The sequence below is a fragment of the Rhipicephalus sanguineus genome, chromosome 1 (genome assembly GCF_013339695.2).
Source record: "Rhipicephalus sanguineus isolate Rsan-2018 chromosome 1, BIME_Rsan_1.4, whole genome shotgun sequence".
In the NCBI taxonomy this organism is placed as follows: domain Eukaryota; kingdom Metazoa; phylum Arthropoda; class Arachnida; order Ixodida; family Ixodidae; genus Rhipicephalus; species Rhipicephalus sanguineus.
This window is the reverse complement of record NC_051176.1, coordinates 171219003-171242218: the sequence shown is the minus strand read 5'-3', so window position 1 is coordinate 171242218 and position 23216 is coordinate 171219003. Positions and strand designations below refer to the sequence as shown.

The window sequence follows — 23216 nt, the reverse complement described above, 5'->3', positions numbered from 1 at the left end:
CGAGAATGTCTTTTGGGGCCATTAAATGGGGCTCGATTGCGGGGGGCTGATGCTCCGCTCGGTTCGTCAAATCTCGAGCTAAAGCGTCCGCTCTCTCATTCCCTTCTAGGCCAGCATGTGCGGGGCACCAGATTAGCCGGTGTCTCTTGGTTAAGTTAGGTCCAATCAGTTTAATTATGTTTGCGGGTAAGCGTCCGTTCATATAAAGTCGGCACGCCTCTTGGGAGTCTGAGATGATGATTGATTGTTCTTCCTCTCTATGTTCTTGCTCTCTAATGGCCAAGGCTACGGCAAAGGACTCCGCCTTGACAATTGAGGAAGTGCATAGAGAGGCACTCGTGACCGTCTTAAAATCCCAGTCAACTGCTGTGGCTACGCATTTCGCCCAGTTGTATCTGGCCGCGTCAACGTATATGACGTTTGTCTTTGCTGTTAATTGTTTCTTAAGCCACTTGACTCGTTCTTCCCTCCTTCTTGTGTTTTCCTCTCTCGTCATATTTTTCGGTAAAGGCGCGACCGAGATCATGCGACGGATGATTTCTGGCACGCCTATCAGTTGCTCGTCTAAGTGTTGGGGGTATGGTGGTATACCTAGCCGTGTCAGGATCTCTCTGCCAGACCGTGTTTTGCTTAGACGGTTTCTTTGGGAGATGAGAACTGCCGCCTTTAGCTCGGCGTACGTATTGTGTACGCCGAGCTCAAGTAATTTACTGGTTGGCGTATTTACAGGTAGTCCCAAGGCCGCTTTATAAGCACTTCGGATTATGGAGTCGACCTGCCCTTCTTCGCTCTTGTTTAGCGTGTGGAAAGGCAGGCCGTATGTAATCCTGCTCATCACTAGCGCCTGCACCAGTCGTAACGTGTCTTTTTCCTTCATGCCTTGCCGGTGAAATGTGATCCTTTGAATCATCCTTGCAATCTGTTTTGTTGTGGTTTTCAATGTAGTGATGGTGTGGCTTGCTCTACCATTGCTTTGAATCCAGAATCCCAGGATTCGTGCTATGTTAACCTCCCGAATGTTATTCCCTTCCACTTGAATTTCTACGTTCCCATTGCTTTTATATCGTTTGCCGTGTATTCGGATGATTTCTGATTTCTCCGGGGCGCAGTGAAGTCCACTGGCACTGGCAAATTTTTCTACAGCTTTGGCGGCTTCCTGAAGAGTTTCCTCTTTCGCTGCCAAAGATCCTCGCGTGGACCAAAGAGTAATGTCGTCCGCGTATAAGGTGTACCCCAGTCGCGGGACTTCCTCCAGAGCACGGGCGAGTTTTCGCATCGCAATATTAAACAGCAAGGGGGAAATGATTGCCCCTTGGGGGGTGCCCTTGTTGGGCATCTGAAATGTTTGGGATTTGACTTGGCCAATGCTTATTGTAGCCTTCCTTCCGGTGAGGAACGCCTTTATATAGTTGAATGTTTTTTCGCCGCATCCAATTTCATTCAGTTCAGAGAGGATGGCGTCGTGAGAGATGTTGTCGAAAGCTCCTTTTAAATCTAATGCTAGGATTAGGTGTTCACTGCCTTTAGGAATTCCCTTTAGCACTTCTTCCTGTAGGAGGAGGAAGGCGTCCTGCGTAGACAGACCGCAACGGAAACCCAGCATTGTGGCAGGGAAGAGGTTTTCTTCTTCAATGTAATTTTGTAACCTTGTTTGCACTACCCGTTCAAAGAGCTTCCCCATGCACGATGTTAGCGATATTGGTCTCAATGCGTCTAGGGTAGGCTTTTTGCCGGGTTTGGGTATAGTAATTATATTTGCTTCTTTCCACTCATCGGGAACTATCCCTTTGTTCCAGTAATGTTCATTGAAATGGTTTGTGAGACCTTCTATTACGCTGTCGCTCAGATTCCTAATCATTGCGTTGGTTATCCGGTCTGCTCCAGGGGCTGAGTTTCGCTTAGCTGCCTGAGCTGCTGCGAATACTTCATTCGTTGTTATAGGGGCGTCTAATTTCATGTTTGGGGTTCCGGTGTACTGGATTGCACTGCCGGTTCTTTGGGTGTTTCCGATGTACCTATCTTTTAGTGCCCGCATGAGCTCCTCATTAGAGCCCGGAAAGTCATCCGCGATTCTATGTATTAACCTTTGCATTGTAGACCTAGACTTGTCAGGTTCCAGCATGTTCCTGAGGATTGCCCATGTTCTCGCAGTGCTCAGGGTGTCCGCTATGGAACTGCAAAACTGGACCCAGCCTTCTGCTGCTAATTTATTGGCATATTCATTTGCCTCCTCTGAAAGCTTTGCTATTCGTCTGAGAAGGCGCCGGTTTAGTCGTTGTCTCTTCCACCTTTTCAGTAGGCTCCGCCTACTTTCCCAAAGGTGTAAAAGGTGTCGATCTACTGTCGGCATTTCGGCCGTCCGCGCTATTCGCTTAGAGTTTTTCTCGTGCGCCTCACGTATAAACTCAGTCCAATCGTTGATACACTCGGGCATATGATCGGGTAGGTCGTGTTTTCGGAACGTTTCCCAGTTCGTCAACACCGTTTCTCCTATGACCCTGTGCAGGCGTGGTGTAGATAAAGAGGTGCTGAGGATATAATGATCACTGCCGAGGTTTTCCTCCATGTTTGTCCATGTGGCGTGTTTGATATTGCGTGTAAAAGTCAGATCGGGATATGTGTCCCTGCTGACGCTATTTCCCAGTCTAGTTGGTGCCGTGGGGAGCGTGATTAAACTTAGGCCTAGTTTGGAGGTAGTTGTCTCGAGACGAACACCCTTTGGTGAGTCTCGTACGTAGCCCCAAGCAGTGTTGGGTGCATTAAAATCTCCCAGAGCCACCAGCCGATCCTTGGAACCCGCAAGCGTGACGGCCTTTGATAGAAGATCCTCAAAATTTTCGCCTTTGTCTTTAGGTGGACTGTATATGTTCACTATTACTGTTTTTGCCTTTCCTCGTTTTTGCGGTAGGAGGCTGATTATTTGATGATTCATCTGCATTCCCTCGAGATAATCGGCCTTGGCCGTAATTGATTTGCTCACCAGCGTTGCCACTCGCGGGAAGTCTGGATTTAACAACGCGTAATATCCCTGCAGTTTGACCGGCTTGGGTCCGATCTCCTGCAGGCATATTACGTCTGGTTTGATTGGTGCCGAATTTATGTAATTCTGTAGTGCTGCCGCTCTTTTGTGAAACGTGCGACAATTCCACTGCCAGACCTCTAAACATTCGGTGCTTTGGGAATTATTTTTGGCCATGCTGTCCAGTCTCGTCCGTGTCGCCGCGGCCGGCCTTATATGGTTGACCACTCACGGGTGTCGTGCTAGGGCGTTTGTTTATTGCCCTATGCATACCTGCCATGGAATCATTGACGTATTGTCTCTGCATACTGAGCTCGTCGCTTACGAACTTCTTTAAGTTTCGCATCTCAGCGGACACTTGGTCCTTGAAATCGGCTAGCATCTGACTAAAGCTCTTAGACATTGATACCATATTAGCCTGCGTCTCTTGCATTTGGCTTTGTAATAGTTGCATTACTTGTTCGCTGTCTTTAGGTGAACTTGGGAGCGTGACTGCATCGTTCACGTGACTGATCTTGTTGCCCGCTGCTGCAGGACAGGGTGTCAATTCTGTTACGACTCCGCTAGGTCTATCGGCTAATCTTGTTGTTTCCAAGGCTTGGAGCCTCGATTCGAGTTTCGCTGCCATAGCTGACATTGCCTTTTCGAAATCTTTGCGTTCCGCTGCAATTTGATTTCTAAGTTGCTTGTTCTCCTGAGCTAATTTTCTATTCTCTTCTATGATTTTCTGGTAGTCGGGACTATCCGTTATGGGAGCAGTGGGGGGAGCACGCTTCGCCCAGCTCACCTTATTTGTTGCCTGGCGAGGGTCGGTGTCTCCCTCTTGCACCAGGGCGGCGCCTGCGTGCGGCTCCTCGCTCTTCTTGAGGGTGGATTTTCCAGCGTTGTTGCCCTTTGTGACGGTGGCGTAGTCCTGAGGTTGCGATTTCGATCCTGATCTCGATCGGGAGCTGGACTGTGGCCTCGACTTTGACTTCGATCGTGACCTTGACCTAGACCGTGACTTCGACCGTGACTTCGACCTGGATGTACTCTGGCTCGAGCTTCGCGATGGTGGCGATTCTCGTTCCGAGCTGAACCACCGTGGTTGGCGATGGTGTGGAGGCTGAGTCGCCCTCGTTTTCCTTGGAGTAAGTTTCTTGAGTTTCATTTTGCAGGATCTATCTCCAGTAGCGTGGCCTTCGCCACAGATCGCGCACTTCGGAGTGCACTCGTGTTCCGGTTGTGGCTCGGTTGTTCCGCATTTTAGGCACACTTTTACATTTGGAGACGGGCAAACGTCAGAGCGGTGTTCCGTTGAGCGACACACCTTGCACACTTGCGTCGTTGGCTTGTACGGGTGACACAATGCCTCTGCTCCCATGAAATATACGCATCTGGGCAATGTGCCTCCCGTGAAAGTAATGAGTGCAGTCTTGGATGATCCGAGCATTCTGGCACGTTCGATGGTCACTCCTTGAGTTCGGATACGCAAGTTGGCCATCAGTTCGGTCTGTGACGTTCCGGTGGGTATTCCATGAATAACCCCTCGTAGAACATCTTCAGGGTCCGCCACATAGGCGTTGAAAGGATAGATGTGACCTCTGATATTGAGTCGGGTGATTTCTCGTATATGCCTTGCAACGTGTTCTTCCGGCGTCGATACAATAATGATGTTCGAGCCAGGGTGTACACGCAGCATAAAGTTGCTGCCATCAAATTTCCGCTGACAGGCGTCGATGATCGCGACGGAAATTTCCGACCCGAGTAAATCCTTCACTACAAGTCCTTTGTGGGGTCTCAAAATAATCTTGATGTCGTCCTTTGGCAAGGGTGGCGGATGCCGGCGTCTCCGACGTTTGCGACGGAAGCCTTGCTCTGCCATGCCCTCCCGCGCATTTGGATGATCAGATTTGAGTGCAGCAGGCCCTTTATCGGCTTCCTTCTGCTTTTTTTGCTCGTTCTTCTTCTTCCGACGGCTTAGAATGGTGTGCCAGCCATCCTCCGTCCACGCGCAGTCGTCCAAGTGGCCCGTAACAGCCACCGCGTTGGCAGTGGCTTCGTCGGTCATCACTCGTTGCGCCTGCGACTGGCTTTTCGGTGGTGTCGATTCGGGAGTCGAGTCCGTGTCATTGAAGGTTATTGTTTCCGATGGCCGAGAGGGCCCAGGGGATTCTTCGTCCACTTCCATTGACGCGAAGAGAGGTTAGGCGTCGCTAAGCATGCCACGGCACAAACGGTGAGCGGACGCCGTCACCGCCGCAACAGGCCACTTCGCCAGCTCCAACGCCGTCACTGCTCCACTGTTTAAGTCCGCACACTAAGAAATGTTCGTTGTTCGGAGAAAAAGCGCTCACCTTCAGTCCCCGTCGGTTCCGAAAGTGTCCGTAGGTAATTGGTTTTAAGGCAGAGCACCAGAAACGCACCCCGCTCGGGCGAGCGTCCCGCGTCGCAAGCCTCCCGCCGATGCTGTCGTCGTCAGCGTTGGCGAGTCTCCATGTGCTCCAAGTCGCTGGTCTTCAAATTTCTTCGTCAAAATGGTGGAGATCCGAAAAATATGATGTCTTCGTATGCCTTGCAACTTCACAAAAATGGTGAAGAGCTCCTTAGGTAGGTTTCGGCAGGATTTCAGCATGAAATCATTCAGAGAAACGGAGCGCGACGCGAGCCCGACCTCACCGCTCCGCGTGCCGGCGTCCGATCCTCGGCATGAAGAACTTCTTACTAAGCGAATAATTTATTTCGTCGTATATATGTTATATTTCTTGTTTAAAATGGTGCAGAAGTAGAAGATAAAATGATCTAGATGTGCACGGGATGAAAGCGACATAAAAGGTGCACTAGAAGCTTTTTGATGACAAGATTCTAAAATTTATATTTGTTCAGAACTATTCGTTCTGTTTGAAGTTATCAGTTGTAGTATAAATTGAGATACTTAAAAGTCGTTTATACCCGCCCGATTCTCTGCCATTCCTCCCGAGCGAGAAGAGGCCCATATCCATTGGAGCATCATCATCGTGATTATTGCTTTACCTGTGCGCTGCGGCGAGGTTCTTTCGGTCTCCCCAAGATCTTTTCCAGAGACGCGTCACGAAATGGAAAGAATTTCATAACCAATTGCGCTTCGCAAATGCGTGTTGAAATCAAAACGACGAGTTTTATCTGACGAACAAGAAAACCGGCTCATCGAGCTCAAAGAAAGCATGGCGGTGCTCGATCTCTAAGCAGTTGTGGTGCACCACAGCGCCAGAATCCGTTTGGATTCAGTGCGCGGAGCGTCAAGGGCGGGCTCAAGAATTAAGACTGCGGGGAAGGCTCACTGAGTAAGTTTGAAGTTTCACCTGCAAGAGGTGAAGCACTTAAATTTACACTGTCTCGTGTTGCCCCGCGCTGCGTCTCATTTTGCCGCGCAGGTTGGTGCAAAACGACAGATTCTTGACATTTTTTTTTATTATTACTATTATTATTAAAGTGTTTGAGAGCAGGAACATGGCCATGTTTATGAGTATCGCATTCCATGTACCTCAAATAAAGTTCCTCTTGTTTTGCGGTACCGAATGATTTTTTTTTAATATTCACGATTTGCAAATTTTCGTCGCATTTTGCCTCGCCTTCCCTTATATGACCTATGCTGCCGATGGCAGCATTCGAAGCAGCAGTGACATCGATGATGCAGACGAGCATGTATACAAGCTGTGCAGTGTGGCGTGAGCTTGTCAGTTTTAGCGTTGTCTAAACGATACCTGCTCCAAACGTGCTTACCACGCAAGTATACTGAGCAAATTGTAAAACGTCTCAAAAATACGTTTTCCGTAGCTAGCGCCTGTTTCGGTGGCGCTTCCGAGGCAGTCCCGAGAATTCGCAGGGTCAGCAGCGGTTTTCGAAGAACAGCGAATTGCTTTTTAGTGGAATTCGCTGTGTGCGAGACGTCGATCGGATGACGCCTTTCCTTAGTGTCGTGTGTGTTCCTCGGGTGGATGAGTGAGTGTTTGTGTGAGTGTTTGCGGGAGTCAAGGTTGCGCTGATCATCCTACACTATGTCGAATAATTAACTAGCCCAACAAGAAGTTTTATTGGGCCTTTCCTTAAGAGTTGCGGATACGTGGAGCCGTGAAAACGAGTCGTCTTATTCTCGCGCTAATTTATTTAAACTATATATACAGAAAGTCTGAAGGCCTTCTTCTGTGAAACGTCTCTGCAGACAGCTTGCGAACTCTTTTCATCGTCTGGTGTATGTTTACACATGCGCCAAACAACGAGTTGCAAACCAAGGGTCGCGTTTTTTTTTTTTTTTTACCGGAACGATTAAGCACGCATACAGAGACACAAATGGCAGAGCAACCGTCCTTTATGCTACCCAGAACGTTATCCTTACTAGGTGAATTTATAGTTCTATGGGCCTCGCATTTTCCCGAAGCATGAGACGTTTGTGAGCCACTTTATAAACAAAAGAAACGTAACTTTTTTTTTATTTGAAGGCATGTAAACTTTGAGATCGAAAGGACGTGCCTTTCAGGATACAAATCCGTCTATAAGTAGTCTAGACAGTGTACTTTGTAAATGAATTTCTATGAGGGCAGGCCGAAAGTGCGCGAAGCAGAATTCGCTGCAGCACTTTGTCTGCACTGTGACATTCGTCGATTTTTGCCGCGAATGTAAGTGGTCCATGGACGAAGATTGGCCTGGTTGCTTTGGTGCGCATATTATGCTCGTCCATCGATATGCGCACACTATTCTCCAGTCCGTTTGCTACGGGATGTGTTTGCTCGTGACATTGGCAATGCTTGTGAACGCATTGAGGCCATCTCTGCGACAGTATTGCTGAACCGGCCACGAAGCACGACTTACGCGCTGCATAACTCGCTGCTTCCACGGAATGGGTTGCGATGACGCTAGCGTGTCAGGCTGGCAAGTACGGCTCCAGATACTGTTCGGTTTTGTGCGCAACGCAGTTCTTCGGCCACGTGGATTTCGTCTGGACATACAGCCACTGAAGTCCCTCAATTTTTTACAGCAAAGCTGTTATGCTCACCGTTTGTCCGCTTCGCGGTGTAGAGAAGAAATTATCACCATCATGACGGCACGACCACATCAAGCTAAGTTAACGGGGCCCTGCGACACAAATTAAGCATGTCGTTTTTAAAGCTTATTCTCTTCTGGCACTGTGCAATGCGCCGACATCGTTGCGCGAGTGGCAACGCCGAAAACGAAGCTGTTATTTTTATATCACCGGATAAGTTACCTTGATTTCGGTCCACAGCGACACACATCGGCTATTTTTGTTGTGGGAAGTGACGTTTCGTCATGTGGCAGTGACGAAAAAGGCCGTGCGTTTCGATTGGCTTGACGCGACAGGAACCATTCATACGGTGGTAGGTAGGCCATATTACTCAGCCCAACAAAGAATAAAACCCATTTTTATGCTTTCTCAGAAACAGATCATTTCTGTTTTTAACTGATGTATTTTTCCAACAACGGAACCGACGCAAGGTGCGCTGTGGAACTGGTGGCAATGGTAATCAAACGATACTCTTCCGCGTTTTGCTTTTTGCAGCATCGGGCGACATCGGCCACACCGGCACCTGCGAAACAGGCAACGTTCTGTTCGGCACAATGCTGTCAACGAAAAAAGAAAAATTCTAAACGCTTACCGACCGATGCCTTCCGCGTCATCGGGCGGTAGCGTTTCGTCCGAGCCCTCGGAGCCATCCTCGCGTTGCGCGGGGCTCAGCGACGCACTTTCAATTTGCAACGGCGTGTCCGGATACGGCACTACATGCAGGGCATTGCTGCGTCGCAAGATCTCGCGCTCAATGTTTGTTAGATCATCCAGACTCATTGTGTGCACTACACGACAAACCACGGGACCGTCTGCTAGGCGACGCACGTGGTTCGTCGTGGTTGCAACGCCATCAAAAAGAGTGGTGGCAAGACACTGTGTGAAAGCCATCATGAGGCGAGATTGGAAACGGCCTTGACGTTATCGGCAGGGTAAATTCGAAAGGGAGCGTTTCCTGCCGTCATCTGCTCGAGTTTTGAACTTGAGGACTAATAACATCAGTTTTCGTGCACCAATTTTTGTAATTCTTTTTGCGTTCGTCTCGGCATTCATTACTGCACGCATTTCACCGCTGAATAAGGCAGTCATAAAAACGTGGCAGGGCCCCTTTAAGCGTAGCTGTGCCTAATTAAGCCAAGTTGATCATAGTCAATCCTAACTAAGCTAATTATGTATAGTGCTAATTAGTTCTAATTAATACGAGTTGAGATTCTAGTGTGCCCGGTCATGCCGAGCTCGGCAAGATGAACCGAGCTAAGACTAATTAAGATTGAGCTTAGTTAGTGCTAATTAGGCTAATTAGGCCTAGGTTGACTTGGGATGCAAGCTAATAGAGACCAAGTGTCCAATATAAAATTAGGCCAAGTAAACTAATTAGCATAATTAAGCTATAATTAAGGCTGTTGACTGGATAATCTAGACCAAGCCTTGAACATGCAAGTAGGCCAATTAAGCTAAATAGCCTCATTAAATAATTAAGATAATTAAGCTGCTGTGTATTGTGATTGTCAAGCGATTCCCAATCGAACCCGATCGATACCTATAGCCATATACTCGTGATTTACAATGCGATCTTGCAAACACATTGTGCATCGTGTGTATGCACGCGTGCCTTGTCAACAAGTCAGGACCAACCGAGTGCCGACCAGCTGTGCTCTGCCCCAGCCTTGCGCGACTCAGTGCAAGCTGCGCAAACATTTTTGTTCGTTCCTTTTAAGAGAACCGCTACGAAAACAGGAAGCCGCATGTAGCCATGCAGATTGAGTTTGTATGCAGCGGTGGCAGCAAAATCGGACGCGTTTGTATTGCTGGACAAAACAGTAAAAGCTAATTCATGCTGAACGTTGCCCAACAGCAAGAACAGGCAGAACATCAACAACAAAGATAGGATGACACGCATCGTTCTTCAGAGGGACACTAATGGCTGTGTCTGGCCTCAATCCAAAAATCGAGAATGGTGGTCCCGTCACTCCCCATTGGATCATGCGTATGGGATTCCAGTTCGTACACGTTTCCCTTCCCGGTTTTTACGTCGCAAGGACGCGATTATATACAGTGCGATTCGCTTCTTTTCCTACATTGTGTGTTCATGGAGTGGCTTTCTGGCATATAGCTTACGGAAGGGCAATGTTTAGCGTTTGGACGGATATAGGGCCACTCACTTGCAGCGTGCGTCGTCCGTCGCAAATGCCGAGGGTGCACTACAGGTCGATATACGTCATTAGGAATCTGGTGAAGAGACGCTGGAAGCTCGAGCACGCTATGGCACGTGTCATCTATTGTGAGTATATAGGTGTCCTTGTGTCCCGTATACGTGTTCTTGCGACTGCGTTGGGAAAAATGAACTGCCGAACTTTTCGAACATCGTTTTCGATCTCTCACTTCTGCTCACGACGTCGAAAGCGAAGAGGAGGCGGACAAAGGCGTCCCCCGTCACGCTCGCGCATATATACTGTCATGCTCTTGTGTTGTCATGCCCCCTGGGTCCCGGCCTTAAATTCTCTGGCGCTTATTTGTTATGCGCCAACGCTCCCTATATGTCCTCGTTCTCTTCTACGTGATGCGTTATTTCCTCGTTATACACTTCTTGGCGGAAACTGAACAAGGGCTGCCATTGCTTGAAAAGCGCTTATCGTCGTCCCAACGGCATGGTAAAAATGACAAGCATATTTCGTGTAACTAACGGCCACGTCCGTGCAAACAAGAATTAATGAACGATGTGCTTAACGTTCAATGCATCGAACATTAAACACCAGGCAGTGGTTGCCCGTTTTATATTTAGCGGGTTTTAAACACTGTATTGGCTTCCTGTTATGCTTCATGCGAGTTTTGTGTGAAAGTTTTTTTTGTTTTTGTTTTTAAATCTCTAGTACCGCCGCAAGGGCGTTATCGCTTTCGTGTTACGTTTACCCGCATTATGCGTCGTTTTTCAGTTTTTCGTTAATAAATGTATTAATGGTTTTCTATGTTGGTACACTGTACTTCATTCAACTGCGTTATTGAGAATTCACGCTGTCTCTTATTTTTTTATACTATACTTCGGGATCGCCGCCGTTGTGAACACTGCAAAATACTTTTTTTTTATTTTTGAGGTCACCAAAAAAATCTTGACTTCTGTCAGCGAGCTGTAGTAATATGTGACAGAGAGAAATAAGCGCAGCCAGTCGGGCGACATTATAAGAAGGTTCGGTTTCCCCAGCATATGAAGGATGCAGCAAATCGAAACCGCGATAAGCGCAATGTGTCCACGGCCTCTGCCAGAAAACACTGGGCATTAGTATTAGGGCGTGCATGTGACAGGGTGGAAACGATGGTGGCTGAGGCTCCTTAGGAGCGCCCCTCCCCCGTTTTTGAAAGCGTTCAGTGTCGGCAGCACAGTGGCAAAGCCAATATTTAAGCAGAATTTCTTTCGAGCGTAGCAGTCACGTAATTAATGGATTTTTATTACGTATCTCTCGATTCTTCAGTGAAGGTTGCCTTCCGACCCACCACGACGCGTAGCGATTCCTCTGTGGCGCGAGCCGCCTTCGCGATGCTTTCGCGCCTTGCCCGCTAGCATTGTGGAGGAGGCTACTGCGTAGGAGATCTTGCCGGCCTCCGCTGTATAGTGTCACGACCAGCTATGACCGTTGGATACATAACAGGTTCCACAAATTACTGCTTCGATTCACGCGCAACGCTGGCCTTACAGCACACACAAAATACACATACACACACCAAGGATTATTTCTTGAAGGCAAGTGTGCAACGTAAGAAACTAAAAAAAAAAAAGAAAAAACCTCGTCAAACGAAGTTTGAGTGCGCACCACTTGCATAGAGTTATTTACGAAAAAAATTGGCCGCGTATCTGCGTGCTTCGCTGCAAATGTCGTGTAAAGACGATAGAAGAGGCGCTGTGTGAGATATGGACGCCATCTGGCAATACGTCGGGAAACATGAGTGCTGTGTTGCGTGCTGGTAGTCCCGGCGCAGCAGCAGGCGAAGACCTTTGCAGAGAAACGTCCGCACTCAACGAGTACTCTCCACACACTTTTATTTACACGTCGCCTGGGTAAAACAGGAACGCCAGAGCGGCGCCCACAACCGGCAGCCTGAAGGCCGCCCACAACGCTGCTTTTTCATTTTTTAAATATTTTTTTTCACCCTCTTGGCCTTCTCAAAACTAAAGTTTTTCAACACCAACCCATGGCACTCGTACAGTGCAATACAGAACCGAAACCGAAACACAACAATGAGCTCGTGCGAAGGGCACGGAGGAAGGCAAATTTCAGCGCAGTCGCATTTTCAGCTTTGTTGAAACAGCGCTCACTAGACGACGACGAAGTAAAAGAAGGCACAGGACAGGCAGCGCCTGTCCTGTGCCTTCTTTTACTTCGTCGTCGTCTAGTGAGCGCTGTTTCAACAAAGATGAACGCATACCAACTCGCTCAAGCTTCCATTCTTATGCATTTTCAGCGCAGCTTAAGAAACTAGGGTCCTTAAAATTACGTATGTATGCATTTTCTATTAAGGGAACACGCCACCTAATACTTACCTAGTGATGTTGCACCTCAGATATGCATGATATTCACTTTTTGATCGACAACGTTCACAAGTATGAACAGCCGTACCAGTTCAAGACGGCTGGCCCTTGGGCAAGTGGTTCAACTTTGGCCGAGTGGCTGAATCGAGGGACGTGCCGACAAACAGAAAGACAGACAGACAGACAGACAGACAGAAAGACAGACCAAAATTTCTGCGTTTAAGTTCCCCAAGAAAGACTATCGTCTTTAAAAGAAATAAATAGGGGAAGGGGGTTAAAAGAGGGGCACTTAACTCCGCTCCCTGCTGTCAATAGTGGGAGAAAAAGTTTGGTATTTGCCCTCTCCCCGCCACTTCTGGAATTGGGCATTGTCGCCAGCACACTCGAGTGCAGACAAGTCTGACAAAATGTGGTCTGGATACATATAAACGCAAAAAAAAAAAGAGCACGCGGTGGGCTTCCGGTGCCTTTTTTTTTTTCTTTTCCCTTGTATTATCAATTATACGGATTCTCGACTCGGGGTGCATTCGCGCTGTTGACATTGTCGTACTGTCCTGCCATCGACGGCGAATGCGGGGTCCGCGCGCGGAGACCTCCAGAGACGCGAATTCGTGGCTCCAACAGCAACGCAGCCAAGTGCCTTCATGGCGAGCTCAGTCGGCTCTGCCGGAGCTATAGGCAAGTGTCCAGTCCACTGCTGGCTGTAGCGTTGTCCGCGCTTTACTTAACGGCCACACGGCTACGCGCGTACCACACTGTGGTGAATGTCGACTTCATTTAACCATTTCTGTTTACGCCGACCAGCGGATTTCCTTTGGTCTGAACTCGGGCACCACGGAGGTGTGAGGCTTGCTATACGCCGTTGGCACGCTCCTCACCACGCCATGCATTGTTCTGGGCGCAAGGCAAAAACCTTGATATCGCTTTCAGCGCGACAGCCTTCGGCGAAACCAGCGCCTCGCATGCGTTGCTGTGGGCTGTGCACGCGCGAGAGGAGTGGTGGCTTGGGTATCCATATATCGTATCGTTATATGGAGGAAGTGGACTTATCTCTGCACTCTCACTTGGTCGCGCTATCTGATAAGAGTCGACTTATGCGACTCTGCTGGACCGTGGTTGCCCTTTTCTTTGCGTAATGTGCGCTGTCCTTCCTTCCCTTACCACACTTTGTTCTCTCTTTTTTGGCTTACTGGCATACAAGGGTGAAAGATGGCTTGTCCCTTCGGTTGACGCTTTACCACGACCGCACTGGAACGCGAGCACGCGGTTTTCGCTTTCCTGCGTGGATGTGATCTAATCTGCCGATGCGACTCAGTGTATTTGGCATTCTTCGCCTGAGCTCGACGGTTTATTTCCCGCCTTATTCCTTTGAGCTAGTCTGTCATAGCCTGTCGGTTGTTTTGGAAAGTCGAATCCTATTTATATATAATTTTGATTTCATCTTTGTTTATGCGGGCTTTACGTTGTGCAAATACTCGGCATTTGCTTTGAACAATTTAAAATTTAGAATATTTTTAATGGCGCGTCTTCGAATACTTGGCATTGATGCGACGCTAATTCGCGTTATCGTGGAATTTTGTAAAAGTTAGGACAGGGGGTGCTCAATAAAGGTGAGAAGTAATGACAGCGTCTCACCAGAAAGAATTTGTGAGCTTCACCTGCGAGTTTCTTAATTCGTTTGAGAATCTTTGTTTAGTCACTATTTAAAACCGTGGCAGACCTGCATGGCTAAATTTCACAAATTATGTTTCGTAGGTATACTGGGACCGCTAAACACTGTGTTACAGTTGCTGAATTGAAGTCAGTCAATGGTCACGTTCTATCCCGAGCTACGGTTTCGAGCTACCTGTCGTCAAACGTGCGGAGAAATGCATTGACATTTTCGCGCATCATTTTTTTTTTTTTGTTCCCGCGAAGCCTTCGTTATAAGACGAGTGATCCGTTTCGCTGTACGGGAGGCATTGTTTCTGTCATTCTGTCATGACGAGTTTGTTTGAGCTATATCATTCTACGCCTGGGTGGGTTCTTTTCGTTTCATGTAGGTCTTCCATTTCCCTGTATTCATCGATTATTCGAACTATAGTCATCGGCATTCTGTAGCTAACATTATAGTGTGCATATATACGTTATCGTAATGGATCCTGCTTGTTCCATTGTCTTATTGGGAATGTTTGAGCTGTACAGTTTCATCTGTGTCCCGGTAGATGCAAGTTATATGTTAGCCTCTCTCTCGCAAAATTATGTTTATCGCTGTCGATGGCGTGAGAACAGGGTTTATCAACATTAAGCTGTTTTTTTATTATCTTTATTGCTGCTGTTCAAATTAATCCAGTCGCTTTTGTTTCAATAAAATCTTGGTGCCCTATATAGCGTAAACGCAGCAAAGTGTTCTGTTAGTCGATTTGCTGTCATCACTGTTTGGTTCGTGTCGATTGGGTATCGCAGGGAACTCACGTACACTCTGGTTGCTTACATTTTAGTAACGTTCTCGTCTATTTAGCTCGGTGTTTATTGGCCATGTATGTGCTGTAGATGCTAATTTTAAAAAGGCTGTTTCTTTCGCCCTTGTCATTTCATGTCGCGTTGCGTTTACTTCCATCCCAACTATACCCACATAATATATGCGTTCTTCGACATAAATATTACCTATAGTGCTGACTTTAAGTCGCGCTTCGAAGTGGAGAATCTTGACGATTTTTTATCTAACCACGAATAATTGTTATATCTTGGCCGCATAGTGCTGAGGCAAGATTGGGTATAGGGCAAAAGCAGGTGCACCCGTTTTTTTTTTCTTTTTTATGCTACACAAGTATACGTAGTTTCTGTCTCATGGTTTCATACTTGAAATTGTTCCGTGGTAGCTCATTGTAAAGCCATCAACCACTTTGTCTGTGCGCACTTTATTTCACTTTCCAAGTCACTTTGTTTCACGTCTTCTTGTCGACGCGCAGGCAAAATCGCAGCCTCTCTTCTATAAGCTCCATTTGTATTTCTTACTCCCGAAGCGAGTGCACCGGCACACCGGCTTTTTCGCTTACGAAAGTCACAGATGGGGTGTTAACACTCTTGGACAAACGGCGCACAGGTTTTTTTACGCTTTGTCGCTGGCGGCGAAGTGTTATCTGTGGTCGCTTTATGAATTTATTCTTTTTCTTCTTGGCTATATCACGCTGGCTGCTTTTGACTTGCAACGGTTGTTTCGGTACGGCGTTTCCTCTGTATTGGTATATTGTGACTTGCGGTGGGAACGTAATCAGCTGCTATATGTTTCCCAAAGCCCCCTTGCATGTTTTTACTTTCTTAGCGTAGAGTTGCCTTGCGGCTCGGGGATGATAAAAAAATGGCTCCGTGCGCAAGCTTTAGGAATTTCAAAAGACCCGTTTCAACTTTCTGCTGTCCCTGGCACGTTTCCGTATGCAGATGGAATGACGGGCTGTAAGTATAGCGATGGTCACGGTCTCTGGTTCCTGTCTTTTTTTTTTTCTTTTTTTTTTGTACTTCTCTGGCGAGATCTTTGTTCATTGATACGTGTCCGAGTGTTTTTATTGTTTTTTTGCGCGCGTATGAGAGAGGCGTTCATGGTCGTAACGCAAGATTTCTTGCGACTTAACGTGGTTTAATCACATCGAACGCAATCTCTCTTGGCTGGCCCTTTCATTTTTTCTGCCTCCTTTTTCACAGTAGGACTCAGCGTTTCTGCAGACGCAACACCGAATAAAAACCTGCCATCATACGTGCCTTGCCATCCGCGCCGACGGCATTGTACGAACGTAAAATCATAACCTCGTGAAAGCAAAATGTAGTTATGACATCGTCTGTTATACGTTGAAATTTTGTAAGTTATTTCGATGAGGCACTTCTACCCTTCGTGTCTTTAGATTGTACAGCAACACGAGCAGTGCCGATTTAAAAACGTCGTTTGTGTACGTCGAAGCGATTTTCGCGGGCTCTCGTTGAAGTGGCAATTACGTTGCGCAGTGCACGCTGTTCTTCTCGACCAAGAGAATATGCGTGCCCGTGTACCGGCATGGTCTGCTCTGTGTGTGACAATGTGGCCGCGGATGACAATGATGGTCTGCTGAGCAGATGTCATTCGTGGTAGAGGCTCCGTTTTTGCCAACACGCGGTCGGGCCGCAATCTCGAGAGGGGGTCCCACTTTCGTGGCCGGGCGAAAGCGGCGGCCTTCTCCTCCAGTGACCCAGAGAGGCGCGGTCCAATGGGCGTGCGGTGCGCCTTTGCCCCCTCGCCGCGCTCCGGCGGCCGGCGTGCGCTCGCTCGCCGCCAGTGTGGGAGCTGTTTGGCGGCATGCGCGTGTCGGTGGGGCCCGAGCGTCTGCTGGGCGCCTGCCTGATCGCCAAGCCGCCGCGGCCGGCCTGGGCCGGCGTGCCGCTCATCGCGTTGCCGCCGTCGCCGCCGCTCGACGAGCAGATCGTGTCGCTGTCCCAGCTGGCGCTGCACGCCCAGGGCTCGCCTCTCGTGCTGGCGCCGCGCGGACGCAAACCGCTCGCTACCGCCGACGAGCCGACGCCGCCTTCGACGCCGGACTCTGCGCTGGCTGCCGACGAGGCTCAGGCCCCGCTGCCCCGAGTGCTCAAGCCCCGAAAGCGGCGCAAACGCGAGCGCGCGGCGTCGGCACCCGGAGGACCGGGCCCGCCGACCGCGCCGTCGGCGCTGTGTGCCTGTGCCCTGTGCTGCCGTGCCGCCGCGTACCCGACGCCGCCCGTGTCACCACTGCGCGACTGGGATGACTTCCGATGTGAGTGTGCGTCATTTAAACGACTGTTGGACCGAAGTGCCCGCACCTACCCGTGCTGGCACTTCGGGCGCCATTCGGTAAAGCCTGTCTCCGCAGTGCTTTACCTACTTCCCACAGCTGTTCCTTGTCCTCGTGATGAAAGCTCCATTGGCGCATTTCATCGGTGACGGGTGTGCCATGTTTTAGCAGTGGGCCTAATAAGCTGGCTCGAGACACGTCAGTCGCATGGCGTGGTGTCTTATTCCGCCGGTATTCTCTAGCGTTGGCACGCTTCGACGACATCATGGAATACTGAAGGCAGGAAATGATTAGCTGCGTATCGCTGGTAAACACTGTAGCTGTTAGGAACTCTCAGCCCTTTAGTTTCAGAAGGACGGTCTGTAGTCGAACGTCATGATGGAGAAAGCGCGTGGGAGAGCTGTCGCATCCTTCCTGAGATGAAACTTCGGACGTACTTCTGGCAATTCCGAATAATGTCATTGTTCTCTCTCTGATTGGTGGTGAGAGAAATGCATTGTTCAGAAATGAATTTGGCAGCTATGCCGTGACGCTTCCTCCAGAGCAGGACCGGTGCTAAAAGTATTTACACATGAAAAGTTTCGCGTTTGACGTCCCAAAGCGAGTCAGCTAGGCTATGAGAGACGCCGAAGTGGAGCGCCCCGGACAATTTCGACCACCGTGGGTTTTTAATGTGCACCGACACGAGCCTCTAGCGTTTCGCTTCCGTCTAAGTACGACCACCGCGGCAGGGATCGAACCCACGTCTTTCAGGTCAACAGCCGAGCACCGTAAACAGGGAGTCACCCTGGCGGCTCGGTATACCTGAAAAAAGAAAAGCTTTACGACAAATACTGGCGCGCTTTACGTGGACGCGCATACTGCGTAGATGACGAAGAAGGAACACTTTATTTCTGTTATATACAGAAAATCGCGGTTCATCTAACTATAAATGGCCTGACAGGCGTACCGCGAGGCAGTTTACAGTGTGAAGCAATAATTTCCACGCATAGCAACAGGACGCAAAGAGGGGGCAAGAAATAAAAAAAAAGTTAAATCAATACCTTACTGAAAATGCAACAAAATCATCGTTTCATGGCACTTTTATGGTCTAATACAAGAAAGCATACGGATGGGCAGAAATACGGTCAAATAATGCAACTAGGAAAAACATATGACACGTGCAAGCACACAAATGCGAAGAATAAGGAAAAAAGCGAAATCAAGTACACTAATGCGAAATTTACTCAAAGTTAATTGCAATTGGGATGTTGATCCACAAAGGCGTAACAGCCAGTTTAAAAGCCTGGAGATACAGGCAGCAAAGTATTTTTACTTCCTCAATGATGAATTAAGCTGAATTAAAAAGTTCATTACAGCTTGAAAAAGATGACGCTACATTTAACCTTCGAGTCTGAAGCGTTTACTTAATAGAAATCTGTATTGACTGGGCGTAGCGCTAGTACATTCGCTAAACGGCGCAGCCCCTGCGCGTCACAGCCTAATCTATTTTTCCTTCAAGGTCAGTGAGGTTTTAGGGAGGCGAGCGGTAACATATAGCAAGCAAAAGAAGCAATCGCAGCAATGAAACACAGTCTGTCAGAAGGGTTTCCAAACTACAATAGTTGGCGTATTTAGTTTGCAATTAAAAAAAAAAAGAATACCAAGTATGATTAGCCCATGTAACGCGATATGTCACCTCCGAAGGGGAATTGATCCAGAGGCCCGTCTCTCTTTTAGACAGTGGCTTTCCTTATGAGGATACGTTACCGGGTTATAAAATGCCAGCTAAGCCTGCGAAAGAGTTGGTCATCATTTATACTTAACGATGTCACCGCGAAGGTGGTTCCCATCTGAGTATGTACGGGGTAAGGGGTGGTTGTGCGAAATCTCCTTGTGTGACACGGATCGATGCCAACTGTATAACGGTGATCGACGCGACGGGTGAAATAGTAGGAATTAGTAGGTCATGCAGCGTAGGATCGTGCTATAATTTGCGAAATGGACTCAAACGGGACACATTACGACGTGACGCAAGAGAAGGAAGCGCTGCTATAGGCTGGTTTTTATTGACGTTATGCCGGCAGAGCGGTTATAATGTTATAATAAGAAGCAGTCGTCGTCAAGGCTGAGCTCTCCAGATTATCAAAAGGGGGCGAAGTAATTTTTCGACCCGGCGGAGGAGGCACTCACGCGCTGTTTAGAGTTCGCACTCGCTATCTTCCTTGTCGATTCAACAACAATGTGGCAACTAGAAACGTACTGGAACGTGCGGCATTTGCTGTCTTCGTGACCTCTCACCACGTTGTGTTTCACGACGTTTCTGTAGCATTACTAACCAAAATGCATGATCAGCCTTTCTTTCTTCCTTAGGTCGTGTTCCTTCATCTTTGTAAACACAGGTCCCTGTCAAAGACTCCTAGCCGAGCTGTTTTCAGAAGGCGTGCCCGTACTTGACTCGATATCATCGATCATTCGATTGGTCATCCCCGAGTCGGTATACCGTCGGACAATGCCCTACAAGGCGGCTAACGTCGTTTTTTTTTTATTCCCCTTTTTTGTTGACGTGTCCATATTGAGGTCGGCGCACAAGTATCCTGTGACTGATAGTGAACTAAGGTCTTTTCTCTCCTCCGTTTTTTTTTTTGTTTTTTTTTTTTCTAACTGCACGCGCCGTTCAGTGTCGCCGTAACTTCGCACGTAGGCAATCAACCTCGAGTGTCTTGAAGGCGCGGATCTGAGGAAGTCGACGGCCTCTGACGAGTGACGAGTATACGACTCGCAGCAGCGACGCCTTGAAAAAACTCTATAGAAGTATAGGCAGTTTGCGGGAGTTCCTTCCTTGTGTCCTGTAGGTCGTCGACTTGATGCGCTATAATTCTTCCCATTAGGACTCTGAAGCAGTTAAACATTACATGCACCATGATGGTCCAAGGGGGGGGGGGGGGGATAACGTTGTGTCGTTTTAGCACTGTTGGTGCTTTTGACGTTTTTTACAGCGATATTTCTCAGATCAGTGACAAGCCGTTGCATGATTTGCATTAGACGCTGCGAAAAAGGCGCCCGCTGGAATCCACCTCTGACATGCTGTGCAGTGAAGACAAAGAAAAGGAAAACTTCGCACATTCTGGCTGTTCAGTTCGAATATTTTTTTTTTCTCGCATTGAAACAAGAATTGCTCTTTTCAGACTTTCTATATATAGTATTATTAACAAAGTATACCATACAACGATGTGTAGGCTACAACCGCTACACTGCGAAAGTGAAGCCGCAATATGGGTCAAAACACTATTTTTTCCAACTTTGTCCCAATTTTGTCGCAGTGTTTCTGTCTTAATCTTTCCCGCATTATTTTAATCATTTAGTAAGCCCATAATGTGAATGTATTCCTCAAGAAAAAAATCTGTGCTTTTCCTTAGAAAAAAAAAAAACGTTAAACCCGCAGCATTCTCCGAAGCTTTGTCATGGCCAAAAATAATGCGAATTGAGACAAAAATGAATTCAAAATCAAAGCCGTGGAAAACCGGCGCCATCAGATCAAGATAAAAAAAGATATTTCGTAGCACTGGCTCAAAGCAGTAATCTTGTATAAATTATTTTGCGCGGCACAGTTTCACTTCCGTACGCAAAGTGATTGGAGATGGTCGACAAACCAACGGTGGCCACTTTTGTATGGAATGACATAGGTTCACTGTCCTTGGATCCGGATATTAACAAGTTAGAAGAAGCGCAGTCGCACGTACGAAAAACAACAAGATATTTATTCGACGTTTCGACCGGGGACAGGTCTGTCAACGCCTCTCTTGAAAAAGACTGGTCCCCGGTCGAAACGTTGAATAAAGGTCCCTTTTTTTCGTTTTTGTACGGGTGCCTGCACTTCTTGTTACTTATATTATTTGGTAACTTGAACACACCTATTAGAGGCGCACCGTATGTTCGCGTGACCTGCATTTATTTATTTATTTATTTATTTATTTATTTATTTATTTATTTATTTATTTGTGTAGCCTACATCGCCCAAGCGGACGTTATTGTAGGGGGAACAAAAAAATCAAAACAAGTGTGTACAGGCCAAAACAATGGAGTAAATTCGCGCAGCTGTGCCTGCACCATCACCCAAAGCACACATCTTGTAGTGAAGGATAAAATGTATCTGCGGGAAGATCGACAACACATGCATCCAACTTATTCCATTCACGAATAGTAAAAGGAAAAAAAGGATTGAGCAAGAACACCGGTGCGACAGCTTGTTTCACGAATTTTTTTTTTTTTTCGAATTATCATTTCTACGTAATACGTCGTATGGGCTCATCATCTATAAACTTTTGTTAATACGTTTCATCGCAGAAAGTAAGGCAGAGAAACTTTAATCACAAGAATTTTCTTCGCTGCTCAAGAAGTTTCCAACCTAAGTCACTTTTAATGCGGGTAATGCTGGAATTAAAGTTCTAGAATGAAGGATGAGGTCAAACGTGCTATAATCAAAAAGTAAAGGGGTTCCTCTTTATCTACACCAATCACGGACACATTTAACCCTCCCGGAAAAAAATTCGGTTGATCCCTCCGTCATAGGAATCGGAATAACACGAAAGTAAATCGTGCCCTTACAGAAGAAACTGAATGCTTACTGTACATTGATATAAGAGAGTTTGCACAATGTATATTGATGTCTGGCAGCTAATGGCGCCGTTTAACGTGTATGCACCCACTTTGATGATTGGTGGTACATCTCCATCCCGACGACTAACGTCCATGTTAAATGATGAAACAAACCCTTGTGGTAGCTGTAGTATTTAACGGTGAAAGCGTAATCAGAGAACGAGGTTGTGATAGCCAGAAGAGCGTCGCATATTGGACGCAGAACTTGGTCGCCATCCCGCGGCATGTTAAAATGTGATTAAACACCACGGCCGGACTAGGGGGAAACGCAAAGCGCGTCGTGCCGCCCCGGTAGCCCGGCCGCGATATTCTTCGGGGCGAGAGCATGAGCATGGAACGCGGTGTTACAGCCAGGTGAGGCAGGCGCGCGTCGCAGAGCTATTTTTGGGTTTGTATTAGCGTGATGCTGAGCGAAGCCGACGCTTTTACGACGCTTGGGCGAAGGTCGCCACCTCGCGGTGTGTTAAGGCATCGACAAAATTCAACTTCTATTGAAAACGCGCCGAATGGGACGGACGCGTAACGCGTTGCAGGTACTAGTCGCGGAGGCCACAGCAATGACGAATTACTTTACCTTACCACTCCCAGAGGTCAACAACACCCAGCCGACCGGAAGATTGGTAGATATAAAAGGCGCGTTCGTAAAGCCTCCCGAGTCTGTGACCGTGGCGCAGTGGGTAGCGTGCCCGGCATCTGTTGTTGCGGACCGAGCGGTCGTGGGTTCGATGCCCGTTGACGGTACCTTTTTTTCTTTGCCATCTGACTGTGTATCTTTTTTCGACATCATTTCCGTGACGGAAATACGTCACTGAAGTCTTGGTGGACCCCGGCATAAAACACTTTCGTGTTAAAAAAAAAAAGAGGAACCGTACAGGTTGCTTAACGAAAGCGCTACGAGCTGGGGATACACGATACGTATGAGCGCGGTTTACGTTGATGACCTCTTGATATTTGTTCGATATATCAGGCGGAGCGCGCGGTATTCAAGTGCACGCCCGTCGGCGTGGTGTCATGTGAACTAACCCCGCCGTGTTGTCATGCACCGTGCCGCGCGCGCGCGCGAGTATTTAGGTCACGTGGTTATCGAGAATGGAGAATTAGCGGACGGCGCTTCCTCAAGGGCTTCGCTCTCCAAGGGCGCCGTCAAGGTTCGTTTTGTGTGTCATCATTATTCAGCCGGCCCTGATCAGTTAGCGGTGTGAGCCGCATTGTTTTGATCTCGCG

General features: G+C 47.9%; 1 protein-coding gene across 4 annotated transcripts in view; it reads left to right on the top strand.

Moving 5' to 3' along the window:
• The window catches only part of LOC119402227 (CCR4-NOT transcription complex subunit 6-like), a 241746-nt gene that overhangs the window by 66680 nt on the left and 151850 nt on the right, over positions 1–23216 (top strand). Inside the window, exon 1 of one of the 4 annotated variants that reach the window (XM_037669374.2) lies at positions 16850–17336. The exons of the other annotated variants lie outside the window; for them this stretch is intronic. Within the exon in view, the coding sequence (XP_037525302.1) occupies positions 16886–17336 (451 nt within the window). The 5' untranslated portion in view covers positions 16850–16885. Of the gene's footprint in view, positions 1–16849; positions 17337–23216 lie in introns of those variants that run through there. 4 annotated transcript variants of the gene reach the window in all.